We start from the raw sequence: 20014 nt of genomic DNA, 5'->3' as shown, positions 1-20014 counted from the left end.
GAAGGTGGTTCAGGAACCTACTGCAGTTCTCCGGAGAGATGATGGCGGCTCGGAGAGACGGGATGAATCAGGGTGTTTTGGGAAGTAACATCGATGGGCTTGTTGATGGATTGGATGAGAGCGTGAAGGAAACAGAGTCGTGAAGCTTTTCGTCTTCAGCATCTGGGTGATCTCAAGTATGAGATGGGAAAAATGGAGGGAGAAGCGAGTCTGGCGGAAAAAAATCCAGAGTTCTGTCTTGGCTGTGCTGGTTTGAGATGAATGCCGGATGCTTGAGTGGAGACATCCGGGGAGCAGCTGGATACATGAGTGTGGCATTCTCGGGAGAGATCCGGGGTGAAGGTCGGCGATGGACTTTGCACGGGTGCTGTCGAGAGGTCTTGGAGGTCATCTCCCTTAAAGAGTCTGAGGTTTGTTCTCACCCTGCTCGTAGGTTTACTAGCTTTCAAATAAAGGCACAGGAGCAGGATGACAAATAGCACTTTTAATTTAAAATAGATCAGTATCTAATTTGTGGGGAGAAGCCAACGGACCTGCAGAAAGATTGAGGTGCAAAGTGTCCCAGCCTGGGCGCTTCCAGCCCCGGAAGTCTCTCTCTTTCGGGAGAGGGAGGGGTGACCTTCCAAGGTCAGTGCCGGTGGAGGAGCCCATCTGGGCCCAGCACTGAGGAGGTGAGGGCCGCTCTGAGTAAGGAACGTGGGCTCTTCCTGCCCTCACAGGTCCCAGAGAGATGGTAGTGCCATGGAGAGATATCAGGAATCCCAAAAGGAGCAATTAAAACTCATGTTTGGAATATAAAATGAGGGCTTTCAAAGCATGGTACTGTCACACTTTCTGCAGCAAATACATGGGTTGTTCTTAACACTTGAGGGCAGAGCCTCAGAATCGCCCCTCAGTCTGGAGTCTAAAATCTGCCTTGGATTTTGGGTTTCTCTTACCAGGTGAGGGCTTGAGAAGAGAGGGTGGGGGGCCTGCAGGAGGAGGGCGGTCCCTAACTGGAGGGTCACTGGGGCTAAGGGAAGCGAGTGTAGCTAACTCTAAAAAGGGGGCTCTTACCAAAAACGATCAAACTAAGACCTGAATCTGAGGTCCTGGCCAAGGCAGAACCTGCAGAACGATGGGGGACTGTCTTATGTTAGTTGGGCAAGAAAGGTGAGTCCTTCAGAGAATTTTCTACTGTGTCAAGAAGGCTTTAGGGGTGGGTGTAGTTGCCCATCCGCAGGGTTCCCTGGCGCACCGCACACTCTTCCCGGTGGGCTTTGAAGGCTCTCTGGCGATGGGCCTCGGTGGGGAAGGTATCGAGATGGGGGCCCACCTGTGGACAGAGGGAGAGCGGGTCAGTGGGCATGAGTGCTCGGGGGCTCGGCCTGGGGGCTCCCCTTCCTTCCCTGGCCCGCCCCCTACTTCCATCTTAGAGTAATAATAAAAATCGCTGTCAGAGGGAAAGAAGTGAAGGGGAAGTGCTGTCCTGGTGCTGCGGGGTAAAGTGAGGGGTGACATGGGACAGGGGTGCGAGAGCAGGGCTGCCCGGTGCCCTTGTTTTTCCTTTTGTCCAGCTCATTGCCGGGACGACGTGTACATGATAAATATCACCTGCCGAGGACCGGGGTCACCGTGCAGCGGGACCTCACAGCCAGCATTATCCTTCACATGCTGATTCTCCACCATGAAAACCCCAAACAAGCCGCCCTCTCCAAGGGGGGCTTCCTGGCACGGTTGGCGCTCCGTCACCGCAGGACCATCTGAGGCCACCCCGCACTCCAGGGGCCAACACTCAGTTGCGCCAGAACCGGAGCCAGATCCAAGGAGTGGGGGGCCCCTGTCGTTAAAATTTTATGCAATCAGTATTTTGGCCTGCGCTTGCCTCTCAAGAAATGGTGGTGAGTGGAAACCGCTCCTGTCTCCTGGGTCTGTTACACCACCTCCAAATGCCAGAGAATTCCCGTAAAATGGCATTTCTCTTTTAGGATAACTAAGGGAGGCACGGGGTAGAAAGAGTTCGGGCTTGCTTGTTTATTTATGCATCCGTTCATTCATTCATTCATTCATTCACTCACTCGTTCAGGCCACACATATTAACTGAGCACAGCTCTGTGCCAGGCACTGGGGTACCACAATGAATGCGAGGGACTCACTCTTCCCAGGGGCGGGGGGAGCAGACGTGGGCAATGGTTATGCATCTGTTTCATGAGAATCGGTGCAGTGATGGGGGCGTCAGTGAGCACAGGTATGTGGGTTTAAGCCTCCCCGGAGTCAGGGGCCTCTCTGGGGGACAAGGGGAGGCTCGTAGGATGAGCAGGGCTTTCCCAGGCTAAGGGGGCCACATGCGTGCTGGCCTTGGGGCGCCCCGCAGCTCAAGTCCACAAGGCGACATGGTGGCCCGGATGAGCGTCGGCAGGAGCAGCCGAAGGCTCTGCCGTGACTTCAGGATAAGGATGGCCACAGGCTCTGGCGAAGGACCAGGCCGGGGGTGCCCTCACCACCACGGGGTACGGGGTTAGCCGAGACCACAGAGCTGCAGGCAGCCTTCCCGTGACGAAAGGTGAGAGAAAAGAAAAACTGGGAGAGGATAAGGTATTAAAAGGAAGTAGAGGGAAGGCCAGGAGGAACTTGTAGGGAACGTCTCTGTGCTCGGTGTCCCACACTCTGGCCCCCATGGGGGGACCACAGGGACCCGGGGGGAAGTCATGACCCTTAGCCAGAGCTCGTGGCCCAAAGCAGTTTCCTGACAGCAGAAAACGCAGGTGCAGAGCTGACGTGGCCTCCTGGTTCCCTGGGTCCTGCATCTGCTGCCTCCCTCCGGGCCCCGTCAGACCCCCCCAGTCCAAGGTCTGGGCCATGGCTTAGGGTCAGTGAGACCCAAACCTCAGGTCCAGGGGACCATGCTTGCTGTCAGGGGAGAGCAGGCACGTCAGGTCACGGGAGGGCACAACAGGATCCAACTTGACCATGTTTATTTTACAGGTGAGGAAACTGAGGCCCAGAGCAGAGTTTGGTCCAGGGTTGGCCCCAGAGGGAATCAGTAGCAGAGAAAATCTGCTTTAGCACTCACCCCCCACTCACTAACCCCTGGGCACTAAGTTCTAGATTCCTTCTAGAATATTCTGCCTTGGCTGCCACTCATGCTGTGTCAGGGGAGTGGGGTGACTCCCTGCACCTCACTCATGGGGTGAAAAGGGGGTTGGGGGCTGCAAATGCTTATTAGAAACCCATAAAAAAAATCAAATGGTGATAAGTAGATTGGGTTAGTCATTCCGGGACATAAAACTGCATCCTTCACTCTCTGGGGGGTGTGGAGACTCTGGAGACCCTGCAGAAAGCCATGACCCTCTCCTCTGGGAAAATAAGTACCCACAAGTCCTAACGTACAAACGGTGCAGGAGATTCATGGACCCTTTGCAAGTGTGGCGGCATTTCTGGGAGCCATCCCAGCTCTGGCCTCAGGTTTCGGGTTTCTGGGATATACGTCAGGATCTCAGGATCGTCCAGGGCTCTTGTCACCCGGGCAGGGACTGAGCCCAATCCCAAAGCTCTGAGTGCACCCGGGCAGGCCCTTCCTACAGTCACCGAAGCCCCACCCAGACCCAGGCTCAATGCCTGGTGTCAGCTCATTTCAATCAATCACACCACGATCTTGTTCTCAGCTCAATCTCCAGTTTCAGAAAAATTGCCAAGTGGCCTCACAGAAGTTATTGAGAAGAGAGAAGTTCCAATACACTGTGCAGGAGGAAAGTAGTCATAAACAAAAGGCCTTTCCAAGGTACATCTTGTATCCCCTCCAGCAAGGGATGGGAATTTTTACACAGTGACATGATTTTCCTGACACCCGTGCTTCCCAGAAGGCAGCTAGAGATGCTCAGTAAGGCCTCCTGGGTACCCCGGCTGATTTGGTTGCCCAGCCGCCTGGGCCTCTTAGACCTCCATGGTCATCTGTAGCATTCAGAGTGGCAATAGTTCTGTCCCTAGGGCCCGGTCACCAGTCTTTCTTAACAGGGAAGCAGAGCTCTGCAAGTCCACCTCTCTGCAACTCTACACGTCCCTCTGTGGCTCTTGTAAAGGGTTGAATGGTGACCTCCCCGCAAAAGATACATCCACATTCTAACCCCAGAACCTGTGAATGGGACCTTATTTGTAAAAAGGGTCTCTGTAGATGTAATTAAGGATCTTGTGATGAGAATATCCCGAATATTCAGGTGGGCTCTAAATCCAATGACAAGCATCCTTGTAAGAGACAGAAGACACAGACAGAGGAGAAGCCCACGTGAAGACAGAGCCGTAGACTGGGGTGATACAGCCAGAGCTTGGGAACGCCAGGACCCACCAGTAGCCGCAAAAGGCAAGAACGCCTTCTCCCCTAGGACCTTCAGTGGCAGCGTGACCCTGCTGACACCTTGATTTTGGAGTTCCGGCCTCCAGAACTGTTGGAGAATAAATTTCTATTCTTTAAACCACTACGTGTTTGGTAGTTTGTTATGGCAGCCTCGGGAAACAAATGCAGCCCTCAAGCCATTCCCTGAGTAGTTCAGCATGCAGGAGTGCTGGGTGGTGTTGATGTTGGGTGGTATTAATGGTGGGTGGTGCTGATTTGGTGCTGATGGTGGGTGATGCTGATGGTGGGTGATGCTGATGGTGGGTGGTGGATGGTATTGATTTGGTGCTGATGGTGGGTGGTGGATGGTATTGATTTGGTGCTGATGGTGGGTGATGCTGATGGTGGATGTGGGTGGTGTGATTTGGTGCTGATGGTGGGTGATGCTGATGGTGGGTGATGCTGATGGTGGGTGGTGGGTGGTGTTGATTTGGTGCTGATGGTGGGTGGTGCTGATGGCAGCAGGCTCAGAACTCACTCTCATCTCCTGAGTAGGTGGAGGATCCAGGCCATAGGGCCTGCTCAGCTTAGAGGTAATCAGGTTAAAACTAGTTAAAATAAAAGAGAACCCTAGGAAATATTTTCTCTTTTGCAATCTCCTTTTACTTAGGAACTTTGTCAAGGAAGAAATATTCATGCAACCATCCATCTGAAAAAGTATTTATTAAGCACCTATGTGCCAGGGATGGCGAAGCGCCACACCCTTTGTACTTTGGCATTCCCAGTTCCATTTTCCCCTGATTTTCCAAAGGGGTGCTTTGGGCATAGGAGGTTCACCCCAGGGGCTGACCACACACATCCTGACACCTACTATGTTCTCAGCAGCACTGGGCTGACGTGGGGGAGGCCGGCGTGTCGTATGTGGTCCCCGATGTCACTGGAGCCCCATTCCTGCTGGACTCTTGGAGTTAAGTCATCCCTGGGGTGGATCCAGGGGAGCTTAGGTGAGTGTCCAGTCCCAGAGCCCTAAGAGGTGGGGTCTGCATCTGCCCTGTTCCCTGAGGACGCCCAGTGCCTGACATGGGGCCTGGCATTCAGGGAGTCTTGAAACAAAGTTGGAAGAGTGAACAAATGAGTGAATGAATGAACGAGAGAGTGAAGGAAGGAAGAGGGCAGAATTCACCTGGCCTCAGGTGGTCAAGGAAGGCTTCTCAGGCCAGGTGGGCCTGGAAGGATTGGGACGAGGGAGGTGGAAGGGAGGTACGGCAGGGGAAATGGTGACAGCAGAGGGAGAAGAGGGGTCGTGTGTGAGTCTGGAGGTGAAAACCGAAGGAGATGCTTAATTGCTGGGGCTGGTCGACTCTCCCGAGAGCTAACTCAAGCAAAAGCTTACCCCCTGCCCTCATGAGATTGTGCTTTAGAAAGAGAAGGGAAAGGGGGCCTATTCTGTACCCATGAAATCCCCAGAGCCCCAAGCAGAACATGGGAGTCCACGGAGAGGGGCGTTCCAGCTTTCAGAGTGCCAAGAAGCAGGCGCCCCTCTGCAGCATTTGTCCTGGAGACTGGTGACTGGGACCCTCAGGCTGTTACAGAAACAGACCTGCCGTTTGTCAGGTGCAGTGCACTTATTTCACACAAGCCTCAGAGTATCCAGACGTTGTCTCCATTTTACAGATGGGGAAACAGGGGTCCCAAAAGGTTAAGTCACTTGCCCCAGGTCTCAGAGACCCAGAGCCATGGGATTCCTGGCCCCAGATCTTTATCAATAATCTCCACTCTCTTAATAAATGCTCAGGAAATGAGACAAGTGAAAGGCACTGCTGGGAACGGTGTGGCTCCCATCCTGCACGCACGCACGCACGCTCTCTCCTCCTAAAATAGCGGCTCAGCCAGAGATGAGGGTCCTAATTACAAGTCAGGCCTCAAGCGCTTGTGGTCACGACCCTGTGGACCCCCGGAGTCAAAGGATGAAGAGGTGTGGAGCAAGAATTCCTTCTGAGATGCTTCTAAATTAAGCCATCTGCAGTCTGTCTCCGCCTGGAGCTAAGAAATTGTACCGGCTTTGGCAGGAGACAGCTCTGCTGAATGCAGCCGAGTCGCGCTTAGGTCAATGCAGGTAAATAAGAGGCGAGTGCCACTGGCCCACCAGCAGCCCTGGGAGCAGGATGGGCGGGCTGGCGAAGGCGCTGGTCCTATTTGAAGGGGGAGCATCTCAATACATCGCCCAAATAAGCGCAGACCGGGTGCCCGCACGGCACAGTACACCCTGGGGATACGCTGGTGAATAAGGCAGACCCACATGGACCCTGCAAGATGGCCTGGGAGGTGGCCGCTAGACACACTAGATGTGTAATTGTTTAGTGGCAATTTAATAGGACTGTGGACTGGGGAATTCTAACTCCATCTGGGGGGCAGGAAGTTCTTTCCAGAGAGGATGAGAGAGCTATCCCGGGGAAGAGGAAGGCAAAAATGTCCTAGATGGGAGGGAACAGCCCAAACCCTGAGCAAATTTGGGCAAATGGGAGGGAGTGAAAGCCAATCAGTGTGACTGAGGGACAGAGATGAGGAAAGGGAGGAGGTGGGCAACTGGCAGATCTTCAAAAAGATTTGCATTCAACACTGGTCCTAGGATCGTAATCCCCTCCCTGGATAACACCCTTTGCCTCTCTGCAACCAGACTGGAATAAAAGATTCCCAGAAATCTGGGGTTGGAAGAGACCTCGGAGATCATTGAATCCAACTCTCCCATGATACAGATGGAAAACCCGAGACCCAAAAGTGGGAAGCGATTCTCCCAGGGTCTCCGTGGTCCTGGGCAGAGCTGACACTAGCAGACACTTCCATCGCCTTTTCCTGAGGTCCACGCCCTGCCCACTGTGGGCCCCACTCCGCCCCTGGGGATCTAGATTCCTGGATCCCATTTCCCAATTCATTTGAAAGCATCTGTGCTTTTCTGATCTACTTAAAACGAGCCAACTTTTCGTCTGATTGATACCCTTAATTGTGCCTTTGACATTTCATTAATTTTGCTCTTGACTTCATCGTTTCCTTCTTTGAAGTTTCTCTGTTGTTCTTTTTCTAGCATCTAGAGTTGTCTGCTTAGCTATAATTACCTTTTAATCTTTCTTTTTTTTTCTAGTATTAACATTTATACAACATAGCATTGGCAACTGTGTTTCCCTCTACATGTTCTTTTATCTCATCTCACAAGTTTTGAGTTACCTTTATTTCTGTTCGGTTCTCTTTTCATCTAATCTCTATCAAATTTCTGTTTGGATTTCTTCTTTGGTCCTGAAGTTATTTATAAATATGGTTTTAAATTTCCAGGCAATTTTGTTAGTTACGTTTGTGACCGATTTCTAATTTTATTTCTTTGGTGCCAAAGTGATCTGCGTGAATCAGACCTTTTGGTATTTGTTGAGTTTTTATGCTCGTTTGAAAAGTCTGATCCACTTTTGACAGAAAATCGCTACGTGGAATAAACTGGTGCCGTTATAGGGAAGGTGCCCATGTGATCTGGGTTAGGGGATAAGGTGTGACCGTTGCCCTTTCATCTATGTGCTCATTATTTCACTTATTGAATACTTATTGAGTACCCACTGTGTGCCAGACTCTACACTAGGTACCATGATTCAGGGAGAATTTAGAAAGCCTCTACTGTCATAGAGCCAGGAAACTAGTAATAAAAATATGATCACACAACTAATTATTCGCTTATAGTTGTGCTGTTTATTTTTTATTTTTTTGGCTGCGTGGGATCTTAGTTCCCCGACCAGGGATTGAACCTGCACCCCCTGCAGTGGAAGCACTAAGTCATAACCACTAGACCACCAGGGAAGTCCAGTTGTGCAAACTATTAAAAGAAGTACCAGATTCTGTAAGAGCTTATAATACAGAGAATTAAAAACTCAGACTTTGGGGCCAGAGGAGACTTCCCGAGGAAATAACATACAAGCAGAGACTTGAAGGATAAGGTGGGGATGAGGTGAGGGTGAAAGTGGTGCTGCAGTCCCACGGCGACAAAAAAATAAAAACAGACAGAAGGGATGAACAGGGCAGGTCACGGAGGGGAAATCTGAAGGCCAGCAGACACGGGGAAAGGGGCTCAACCTAAAGTATGTCATCAGGGAACAAAGCAAGAAATACCATTTCTCGCCCATCAGATTGGTAATAATGGTCACAAGTCCGACAGTAGAAATGGGAACTTTCATACACTGCTAGAGACGGTGCTCATCGGTACGACCACTTGGAGAGGGATTTGGCTTCAGCTAGAAAGGCTGGAGCCTATGACCCCACGAGTCCATGTTTAGGTACATACCCTGGAGAGACCTTCAAAAAGGTCCACCAAGCGATGTGTACAAGAATCCTCATTACAACATGATACAAAATCCTGGAAACAACCGCCTGCCCATCAGTGGGGACTGGATATACCGAAGGTGGTGAATTCACGCAGTGGAATAATCGGCATCAGTTAAAATGACCGCTCCAGAGAGGGCCTGTCCGACGAAAATGAAATAAAATGAAAAATTCAGTCGCTCTGTCCCGCAAACCGCATTCCAGGGGCTCCATAAGCCCGTGTGCCCACGTGGGCTACTGCACTGAGCAGGACAGCTGCAGAGCACGTCCATCATCTCAGAAAGTTCTGGTGAACAGGGCTGCTCCAGGTCCAGCTGAACCAAAAACACAGCGTTGCATGGAAAAAAGTTTCATTTACAGATGGAACGTTAAGTATGATGCCATTTACATGAAAAACGTAAAACCTACAAAACGATCGCCTGTGTTGTTCAAGCCTGTGCATGAGTCTAGTTAAACGGAAAGAAATGGGAGGAAAGAACGTGCCCGGAAGTCATGCCTGGCATTGCCTCTGGGAGGGAGGGGGTGAGAACGGGGAAGCAGAGGGTGCTTCGGTTTTATCTGTAAGGGAGTATTGCCTTTCTGTCTTTTTAAGATGAAAACACAAGAGGTGATTTTCAAACTGCGTTTTGGAGAAGTGACACAGGGCCAGAGGTCTCTCCCTCCACACACCTGCAATTTAGGAACAGTTCCTCTGTTTTACGAGAGCTGTTTGTTGGAGATTTGTGTTTGATTCCATCTGAATCCAGAGTTTTGCTGCCAAAAGGAGTGTCACCACCAGTGGTGTGTGACTTTGGCTTGTGCCCCCCAGCGGGAGGAACCCACCCACCAGTCAGGTTCACAAACTGAGCAGCTTTCCCACGATCCTCCCGACACAACCTCCTAAAAGGGGCAGCCGGGCCAGCTGCTATCCAGGCCCCTCTCATGAGCCTCACAGTGGTCCCCCAAATGGGCACCAAGCCCTCCAGGGCCAAGTCTTTTGGTCGAGAAGGCAAAAAGGTAGGATCTGAGGAAAAAATAGCCAGATTAAAAAAAAAAAAAAATCTCCCAAAGAGCTAAAAAAAAAAAAAAAAGACAGCTATAGAGATTTTAGTTTAGTTTTTTTTAAGTGACAACCGCTCAGGTGACTGGGAGAGATTTTGCTTTAAAAGATTGAGGGGCTGTCTCCTCTAATGAGAGGTACTTGAAAATTATGGATCAGTCCCAGGTCAGTAATTTCTGCCAAGCTCGGGCAGCTGGAGGTCAGAGGCCCCGCAGAACACAAATCCATGCAGGATGTCGGCGGGCACGGTGGGTCCTAGGCTCTGATGTAGCAGGTCTGTAGTGTAAGTAATTAACGAGGGTGGCAGTCTCTCCTGAGACATCTGGTCCCCTAAATTGTAATTCTGCTACCGGCTCTAATTTCTCTGTGGTCCAAAAATAGATGGAGCAAGGACACAGGGCCTGACCCGCCCTGCTGACACATGCTGTGTTTTCAAAGAACATCCAAAGCCGGGCTTAGAAAAACAAACATCCTGCCGGCCCACAGGGTCTAACGTGGGACCTCAGGGGACCGTGTGAGGTGAAGGGGGAGAGCGACGGCCCCCAGGTGAGGGCTGGGGGTACCACCCTCACTTGACAAGAGAGGAAACTGATTCTCAGGATGATTAAGACACTGGCTCAAGGAGACCCAGCTACCAAGTGGCAAAGCCAGACCTGGGAACCAGGTTTCTCCTCCACTGACTGTGGAGTTCTTGAGGCTTACTGCGGCAGAAGAAAAGAGAGTCATGCATGTCTTTGAACATAAGAATCGTTTTGCTATTTCCAGAAGCCAAACAATATCTCTAGATCATTCCCAAGGATTAGCTAAGGCTAGTCAGCAGCAGTTGAGATCAAAATTGAACAATGAATCTGCTTGCCAGGTGCTGGTAGATAAATAATAGGGTAATACCAAGGCGGGGTGTCTGAATTTTCCAAAAAACTCCAGGTTGGTGCCCACCTCTGCTTCTTCAGTGTCTAAGTTTAATAGGCTGCAGGTTAAGCGAGAGTCATAATAGCTCATTGGGGAGGCTGGGGACACACGAGACCCTCCCTCACCATCTGAGGCTATTTCTCGGTGCCCAATTATCACCCTGTTCAAGGCTCCAAAGACAGAATCTGGGCGATGAGTACTTGTCTGACTCAGGTGGGCTATGTTTTTTTCAAGTTTTTTTTTTTAAACAGCTCTGCTGAGATGAAATTCACCCTTTTAAAGTGTATAAATCTTTGCTGTACATCCGAAACTAACAGAACATTGTAAATCAAGTATACTCCAATATAAAATAAAAATTAAGTTAAAATTTAAAAAAAAGAAAAAGAAAAAATTTTTCTTCCAAAAAGAAAAGTGCATAAATCAATGATTTTTAGTATATTCATAGGGTTGTGTAACCACCCGCATAATCTAAGTTTAGAATATTTTCATAATCCCCCAAAGAAACCTTGTACCCTTTGGAATCACTCCCCATTTCCCTCCTCCTGGCCCCTGGCAACAATTATTCTACTTTTTATCTCTATGGATTTGCCTATTCTGGACATTTCCTAATGATGAAATCATACAGTGCATGGTCTTTGGTGACTGGCTTCTTTCACTCAACATAACACATCCTCAAGGTCCATCCATGCTGTAGCATGTTTCACTACTTAATTCCTTTTTATTGCTGAGTGATAGTCTATTGTACGATCTACCGCATTTTGTTTATCCATTCATCAGTTGATGGACATTTGGGTTATTTCCCCTTTTTGGCTCTTATGAATAATGATGCTAGGGACATTCATGTACAGGTTTTTGCATGGATGTGTGTTTTCATTTCTCTTGAGTATACACCTGCGAGCAGAATTGCTGGGTCACATGGAAACTCTGAGTTTAGCCTTTTGGGGAACTGTCACAGTGTTTTCCAAAGTGGCCGCACAATTTTTTAATTCTCACCAGCAATGTATTAGTGTTCTGATTTCTGTGTCCTTGCAAACACTTGTTATTGTCTTTTTTTATTACAGCCATCCTAGTTCTTGGGTACGAAGCAGTGTCTCACTGAGGTTTTGATTTGCATCCCCCTAATGACTGATGACTTTGGGCATCTTCCATGTGTGTATTGGTGATTTGTGTATATCTTCTTTGGAGAAATATCTATTCATGTCCTTTGACCATTTAAAAATTTGGGTTATCTTTTCATTACTGAGTTGTAAGAGTAATATTTATATTCATAGATGCAAGTCCCTTATAGGATATTTGATTTGCAAATATTTTCTCCTCTTCTGGGGGTTGTCTTTTCACTTTCTTGATAGCATCACTTGAAGCACCGAAGGTTTTCATTCTGATGAAGTCCAATGTATCTATTTTCCTTTGGTGGGCTATATTTTATTTCCTTTTATATAAAAGTCATCTTGATGTAGCATAAAAAGGCAAGGACTTTTAGGATCCTTAGCAGTTGATTTAAATGGCCCCTCTAAGGCAGAGATGGCAAGGAGGCTGCACTTCCCGTGATGGCGGCTGACGCCCATGTTCTGTCATAAAATATTCTCAGGCTGAATCTAGGCCCATGAAAAAGTGTGCGGTGATTGATTAGCAAGATCTGCCATGGGCGTGGAAGGGAGAGGGTGCCATGTATTTGCTCTAAGAGGATCAAGACCGAGTCTCCCACGGTAACAAGGAGGAACAAAGACTCAGAACCCCTGGGAGAAGACATCCATGCGTTCACCTGCCCTTAACTGTCTCTCTCCCTCTTCAGGCAGCCTCGGGGCACCCTCACCTGGGAAGACCAGTGGGTAGGTTAGAGTGAGGGGAGAACGCAGGGAATGAAAGAGGGGAGGTGGGGCAGCCAGCGTGGACTCCCTGGAGTCTTGTTATTTATAGAGCGGCCCCCATTTGGCGTGGGTGCAGGAGCCAAGTAAAGACTAACACATGCTCCCATAGTCATCCCACAGGGGACAATAATACGTGCCACTTAAAAAAAATCGGTTCTGCTTTTTTAAAAACATTAAATCCTCATTTAGGATGCAGAGCAGAGAGAAAAACCTTGCCGGTGATGGCTTTCAACGGGGCCTGTAAGAAAAGAGTGAGTTCCCCGTGATGAAGTCTTGAGTGTAGCCCTAAAACTGTCCTCAGGACCGCGTCTACCTCAGCCCATCCTTTTGCCCAGCACGTCCGTCCCTGGCTGGGCTGTCGCCCCCAGGTTCTGGGAGTCCACCAGCCTCGAGGTGCCTCCACCAAAGCTCCATCTGGGAGGCCCCGAAGCCATCGGACCATCCGTCCTCCCGGCTTTGCATCCTGCCTTCTCTTTGAAACACCTCAGCCCGAGAAGGATGTCAAGCCAGTAGCTGGTGTGCGGGACCCAAATGCAACTAGGGGAGAGAAAGACCCCTTCCCGCTTCCCCGTCTCCACTTCGGAGCCCCGTCCAACACACACACACACACACACACACACACACACACGCGCACACGCGCCCACACACACACGCACACGCACCCCAGGATGCAAATGATAACCGCACAGCCATCACTTGTGAAGCTTGACAGAAAATAATGAGAAACACTAAATCTTTTATAAGGTCAACACTCGCCTTAGCCGAGCAGCTGTCAAACAAGAAAAGAATTTAGCGCCGGAGCCACGAAACTTCCATCGGCTCATTAAGCCCAACAGGGCCCAGGCCTGGCGTGGCGGAGGAGACGCGGGGCCTTCCGTTTTGTGTCAGTAATTTGCAGTGGAGAAGGAAGAAGAAACAGCCAGCGCCAAAGGGGCCTGGGGGGCGGCTGGGGAATCGTTAGTGCGCCAGGAGCGGCCTCAGCTCCTAATTGGAAGCATTGGGCATTATCAACGGAGGATTTGCCTCAGTTCCCTGACAGCTCGTGGGCCCAAAATGATCGCCCACTTGTCAGTGTAAAAGACCATTAAAAACAAACCATTTTGATTTAATTGGAGGCGGTGCACCATGGGGCCAGGTGAGGACGATAGGCAGGCCCGCTCACCCAGCCTGCCGCCCCTTCTCCCTCGGTGATGGGCCCGGGGGGTGGGCTGGGGGGAGTGTGTGTTTTTCCAGACTTTTCGGCTTTCAAAAACCGTCTGAGGAAGGAGTGAATGGGAGACAGGAAGAGGCTTCACAGCGGCAGCGAGGGCTGTTTTCAATGGGGTTGTCAGCAAGCACCGTGACAAGCGGAGCTGCCAGGGATGGGGGTGGGAGGTCTCGCCTTTCCTTTTCAGAGCCCAGAAGATGGGCACCGGCTGGCACTATTCTTCCGGGAGGTGGCCCAGAGGCTTTCGGCTGGAGGGGCTCAGCCTGCGAGGGGGGCAGTGGGCGATTCCAGCGGGACGCTTCGCCCGCTCACCCCGCTTAGAAATATCAGGATATGGATGGTCACGTCACGATGGGCTCTAAGCCTCTATGGACAGCAGGACTTCTTTTACTTTAATGGACTTCTTTTATTTTAAACTCAAGGAAGCGCTAAGGAGGGGGTTAGGGAAGGAGATGTGTTGATGGAGAACCTTTGTGAATGGGGTGGGCCCCAGAGGCTTGGGTACCCGCCCCGTGGAGGCCGCGGTAATGATGATGCCTGCTTGAGAATTCCGCATCGTCTCAGAAAGAGGAGGCCGCTGGCTGTAAATATGAACCCAGGGCTTCCCTGGTGGCGCAGTGGTTGAGAATCTGCCTGCTAATGCAGGGGACACGGGTTCGAGCCCTGGTCTGGGAAGATCCCACATGCCACGGAGTAGCTGGGCCCGTGAGCCACAACTACTGAGCCTGCGCGTCTGGAGCCTGTGCCCCGCAACGGGAAGGGCCGCGATAGTGAAAGGCCCGCGCACCGCGATGAAGAGCGGTCCCTGCACCGCGATGAAGAGTGGCCCCCGCTTGCCGCAACTGGAGAAAGCCCTCGCAGGAACCAAAGACCCAACACAGCCAAAAATAAATAAATAAATAAATAAAGTAGCTATAAAATTAAAAAAAAAGAAAAAAAAAGAAAAAAAAAAAATATGAACCCAAACTCCCGAGCCGGGCGGGGCCTCCGAGCGCACGGAGCATCTATCTGCCTGTAGCTTTTGAGCCAGAGGGTAGACTCCCCGACGCCGCGGACTATATGTTCTCCGCGTTGACACGCAGTATCGTGCTAGCTGTGGGTACTTGATAAATATTCATTGGCGCCTGCCAGATCTCAGAGAGGGCTATATATTTGTATATTAATCTCACCCCCGTCCCACAAGCGGCGATCTCATTTGCTGCTTACCGCTTCCCCGTCAAGGCAATGCCTGCGGGAGCACGCGGTGCTGGAGAGTATCTTCGGCAGAGCAAGGGGGAGACGCACCAGCCGATCTCTTCATAAGCTTCGACTGTTCATTGTGATGAAGGATCAAGCTGGGAGGAGACACCAGATCCCTGGCGAGCATCAAATTCCAGAGCTTCAGATTTTGCTGCTGCATTTAGACAATGGGGATTCCTTAATTACTTTCTCTGGAAATTTACCTGACAATGCTTTCCCAGGTAGCACAAGGTGGTTGTCCATGCGCACGGTGCCTCGGCTGACAGAGTCTTTGATTTTGTGCTCGGTTGCAAATTAAGTCCTTTGCTGAGCCGTCCGTGCAGTGCCCGTCAGTGCCTTATCGCTTATTCATTTTGGCCGTTGAACAACTCCTGTGTTGCTTCCAGGGAAGCCGGGGACGTACTCGGCTGTGCCGTGCCCATGGCCCATTGGGGTGGGGTACACTGTGGTGGGGCTTGGTGTTGTCTTTCCCCTTTTCTCTTATTAGAATAATGAGCGGGAAGATTTTTTTTTTTTCCAGTATCTCTTAAGGAGGAGGAGACTCTTTCTGTGGTTGACGAGGCTGAGCCTGTCAAGTCACAGATAGGAATATTAGAGTTAGGTGTCCTCAACTAGACAGCAAAGATGCTGATGCCATATTCCAGACACTGTTCCAGGGAAATGCCAACAGACAGGGGACCTTACTCGACTGTTAGGGGGCGCCCTGTGGACATTCAACAAATCCCAGGTGGATGGATGGATGGATGGTTTAGGAACCTGGGATAAGGCAACAGAGCCCTTAGAAACGCCTCTGAGATTCAAGCATCCTTGAGGATCCTCTCCATCTCCTTTGCTCAGCTAAACCTCTAAGTATCAATAGAAGAGGGGTTTTATTTTCTGCACTATTTGTACCCACAATTTCGTTCAAAAATATGCAGAAAGGCAGTTCAAGTTGACAAATCTTCTGTGACTGTGGACAAAGGTAGAGAATGCATACTGGGTGGCAGAGGTCACAGCATCTGGGCAATCCACTGTCCCTGCAACACAGGGTCCCACCTATCGACATCCAGGACGCTGCCCCAAGGAACCATCCAGAACCTGGACATCGATGACAAAACAGCGTCTGACCTCATGTATTTGCAGGGCTGTCACTTAGAAGGGGAAGCATGTGGTTCCATGGGGCTCCAGAGGGAGAAACACAACCCTGAGGCGGCAGGTAGAAGGAGATAGAGGAGGCAGACTTGGACTGAAGTTGAGAAAGAAGCTGCTGTGGACTAAATCATGTCCCTCTAAAATGCATATGTGAAGCCCTACCCCCCAGTGTGGTGGTATTTGGAGGTGGGGCCTTTGAGAGTAGTTAGGCTTGGATGAGGTCATGAGGGTGGGACCCCCATGATGGGATTAGCGCCGTTTTAGGAAGAGACACCAGAGAGCTTGCTTTCTCTCTCTCTGACAGGTGAGGTCACAGTGAGAAGGTGGCCATCTGTAAGCCAGGAAGAGAGCCTCATCAGATCCTGACCATGCTGGCACCTTGATTTCCAACTTCCAGCCTCCAGAAATAAATATCCGTTGTTTAAGCCACCCAGCCTATGGTATTTTGTGAGAGTAGTCTGAGCAGATTGAGACAGACGTTCATAATCCTTAGGGCTGTTTAACAGACGACAGCTTGCCTCCAACAGGACGTTTCTTTCTGAAGCCCCAACCTGCCTTATGGCAAATGTATGAAAGGGCGCAGCCTGCCTTGGGGAATGTGTGCTTTAAACATATCTGTGTAAGAGGAATTGACATTGACCCAGGGAGCTGAGGAGCTGCTTGTTGAAAACGCAGGCTTGGTGGCTACCCCAGACCCACTGGATCGGGGTCCTGGGTGGAGCCCTGGAATCTGCATTTTAAACCTCTCCTCAGAGGACCCCAGGCACAGCCAAGTCTGAGAACCATTCATCTAGAGAAGCAGATGGCAAAGCCCCGTCCAACCCAGAGATGTTACTGCTCCGTGACCTTCCCCTGGCCAGGCCCGTGCCAAGTGTTTTACATGCACGGTTCACTTGATGCTATCATGATCCCCACTTTACAGATGCAGATGCAGAGGCAGGCCCGAGGCAGGATGGGACCTGGAGCATCTGTGTGGTTTCCGAGCCCACAGGCTAGGCCCTCCTGCTGGGCTCCGTCTCTGCCTCAGGCCTTTTGATACAGCAAGCCTGACTCCCGCCCCCCCCCACCTCCATCAGTGGCCTCTTTCCTCTTTAGCCTTGGGGCCAAGCTGCCATTTAAAAGATGCTACGGGGTTTTGTCAAGGTCTAAAGGCTATCAGGGCAGTGGGAAGTTTCATTTATTGTGAGGGCTTAAGTCAGCCAGAGCAGGGCTGGCCACGACCCTCTGGACACCTATAAACACCCGAGTTCCTGACCGCCCTTCACTTTCCTTCCCAGGTCCTGCATTTAGCCCCCACTGGCCCCTGACCTCAGTTGCAGGTCCTTGGTATTTATCGACTCTTCCAGGGCCTGAGGCCTGGAGGCAGCCAGCCAGAGGGCTCAGACACCACCCGCCACTTGTTAACTGTGACCCTTGGGGCACGTGACTTGAAGCCTCCAAGCTTTGGTTTCTGTGAGCATGGACACCAAACGAGACCATCCATCGAGGCACCCAGCCCGGCCTCTAAGAGGCGCTTGGGATGTGCGAGCTGTCGGGTGTGGTTTTTGTGCTGTCATCTGGGGGCGCCGTCTTCTTGGACGCCCTTCCCTCTGCACCTCCAACCAGTGGACTTTGGTCCAACTACCCACATTGTTTGCACTGCTAAGGCATCATTTCCCAGGCTCTCTTCGAGGAGAGGAAGGGAAGAAGCCAAGAAAACATCCCCGTCATCTTCCTTCCTCCCCGACGTGTCATGTTCTCTGATGCCCATGAACTTTGCATCTCTGAGGGAAACCAGGGAGGCTGTGTGTTGCACGCGGCTTGTAGATATGAGGATACCGGCCTCTGGATTCATCTCGCCTGCACTTTTGACAAACCTCAGTTTGAATGAACCTTGACTTTATCCAAGTAGATCATCGAATGTTGTTTATCTGCGGGACCCTCCTGCTGGCCACGTGCCAGGCGGCTTGGACCCCCATCACTCCCGCAGCCTTGGTGCCTGGTGACAGAGGTTGACAAGTGGGGACATGTGGAAACGAGGGAGACATGGAGGAAGTCATTCCAGAGGTGGCAGACGTTAACCCGAACTCCTTCTTAAGCCCGGGAGATTCTCTTTAGATCATGGGGGATTTATTCTCTTGGGGATAAGCTGGAAGAAGCAATTGGGGACCTGGAAAGTCCTATCAACTCCCAAAACTCAACATGAGATTCTAGCTATCTCCAGAGATTAGAAATAGATGCCTGATGTCAAAACAAGCCGTCTTAGTCTATTTTCTGGTTGATTTTCAACACGAAATTGGAAATATTTTCACACCCAGTTGGGGGGTGAAGTGCTTTCTGGATTAAACTGAAAATTCCCAGGGGTGCCCGACAGATTAAGGGGACAGCCAGGCTGGGGGTCCCCAGGTTGCAGGGCTGTTTCGTTACAAGTGCCAGCTCCCACATCCCGCACGATGCCTGCCACCTCCCTCCATGACCCAGGTTCCCTCAGACTTCAAGATTTCTCCAGCTGCACCAGAAACTTTGCCGCTATCTCCTCTCCCCCCGACCCCCGGCCCCGGCCCCTTTTCGTCTTGTCCCCAACCCCCAGAGCTTCAGCTCACCGGGATTTGAGCAGCAATGTCACCTCGTGAGCAGGTGCCTAAAAATTCTGTCTCTCCGAGGTGCCGGATTATGTAAAACCAATTAAGCCCCTGCTTTTATTCCTTCGGTGAGTCAGCCCTTCTGCATACTGATCTGATTTATAACGGGAGGGGGGAATCTGTATTTAGGGAAGAAATTTCAAGAGCATCAGAGCCTCTGAATCATTCTTCCTATTGCCCCGTTCTGCGTGTGACATATTCCATCCGTGCTCTCAGTGCCCTACGCGGCAACCTGGGATGATTCTTATTCTGCGGCAACAGACCGACAGGATTCTTAAAATACATCACTGGTGCAGGGACCTCAGGGAGGGGCAGTCCATCTGGAATCTGCCCTTCCTGGGTCTGGAAGGAGTGACTTTGGGGCTTGAGACACCCGTGCAGAGAACGGTCCATTTTTATTTGAACCGTGCGGGCCCTTTGAAAAGGTGGCGGCAGCAGGGTGACGGGCTGAGAGCCCGCCCTGGGGCTTTAACAGAGAGCTAACTTTCCAGCCAGCTATGATTTGTAAGAGAGCTTAAAGGTGGGCAAGAAAATCCTTTTCTTAGATTCAGCAGCTTTCACTAATCAGCTGCATCTCTGGGCGTCACTGCTTGGTTGACTGCTAATTTTTTTTCCCCTACCGTCTCCTGTTCTATTAGTGAGTCAGGGGCCCAGGAGACCCGAGGCAGGGTTAGTCTTCCACAAAGAGAGAAGTCTGATCCCAGCGTTCAGAGCACAAGAGCTTGTAAATCAAACTGTTAGCTTAATAGCTTGGGCCATTATTCTAAAGCAGTGGGGCTGAACCCAAAAGCCAAATGAAAATATAGTCAATTTGTTCATACTTTAGTGACTGAATGACTATGTAATGTCGGTGGGTATCGGGGCTGTAGAGGAAGGATGAGGGCTTGCGGGGAGAGGCGGAGTGTTCGGGTTGAAGCGGAGACCCCGAGATGCTTGGGCAAACCCCCCTCTAAAATGGATCTTGGATCTCCAATTATAACACGGACCTGGCCACAGAGATCCAGACTCCGCAAGTCAGCCGCTTTCACGACTGGGGCTGAGGGCCAGCCTCTGACCTTCATGCCTGATGGAAACTGAACAGGAGAAAGCAGGCTTGGCCGGCAGCACGGGGAGTGCTCGGTGAGCCGTAGGGAGGAGCAGGGCTGAAAGGGGCTTGAGCACAGGGACAGGGACCCCGGGGAAGGATGTAGAGCCCCCATCCTTGAAAAACATTGAAAAAATAAATAAACCTTACTGGTTTCGTAAAAGTTACAGGTACTCATTATAAAAATGGAAACAATGCAGAAAAGAGCATCAGAGAAAGGAAAACAGCCTCCAGCTCACCCCAGGGATCCC

At 50.7% G+C, this 20014-nt stretch overlaps 1 protein-coding gene across 1 annotated transcript in view; it reads right to left on the bottom strand.

Moving 5' to 3' along the window:
- Nucleotides 1-544: 544 nt before the first annotated feature.
- The window catches only part of CFAP77 (cilia and flagella associated protein 77), a 134112-nt gene continuing 114642 nt past the window's right edge, over nt 545-20014 (bottom strand). The window contains exon 6 of the mRNA XM_036856062.1: nt 545-1315. Within this exon, the coding sequence (XP_036711957.1) occupies nt 1193-1315 (123 nt within the window). The 3' untranslated portion in view covers nt 545-1192. The remainder of the gene's footprint in view (nt 1316-20014) is intronic.

The sequence above is a fragment of the Balaenoptera musculus genome, chromosome 6 (genome assembly GCF_009873245.2).
Source record: "Balaenoptera musculus isolate JJ_BM4_2016_0621 chromosome 6, mBalMus1.pri.v3, whole genome shotgun sequence".
Lineage (NCBI taxonomy): Eukaryota > Metazoa > Chordata > Mammalia > Artiodactyla > Balaenopteridae > Balaenoptera > Balaenoptera musculus.
This window is presented reverse-complemented; position numbering and strand designations above follow the sequence as displayed.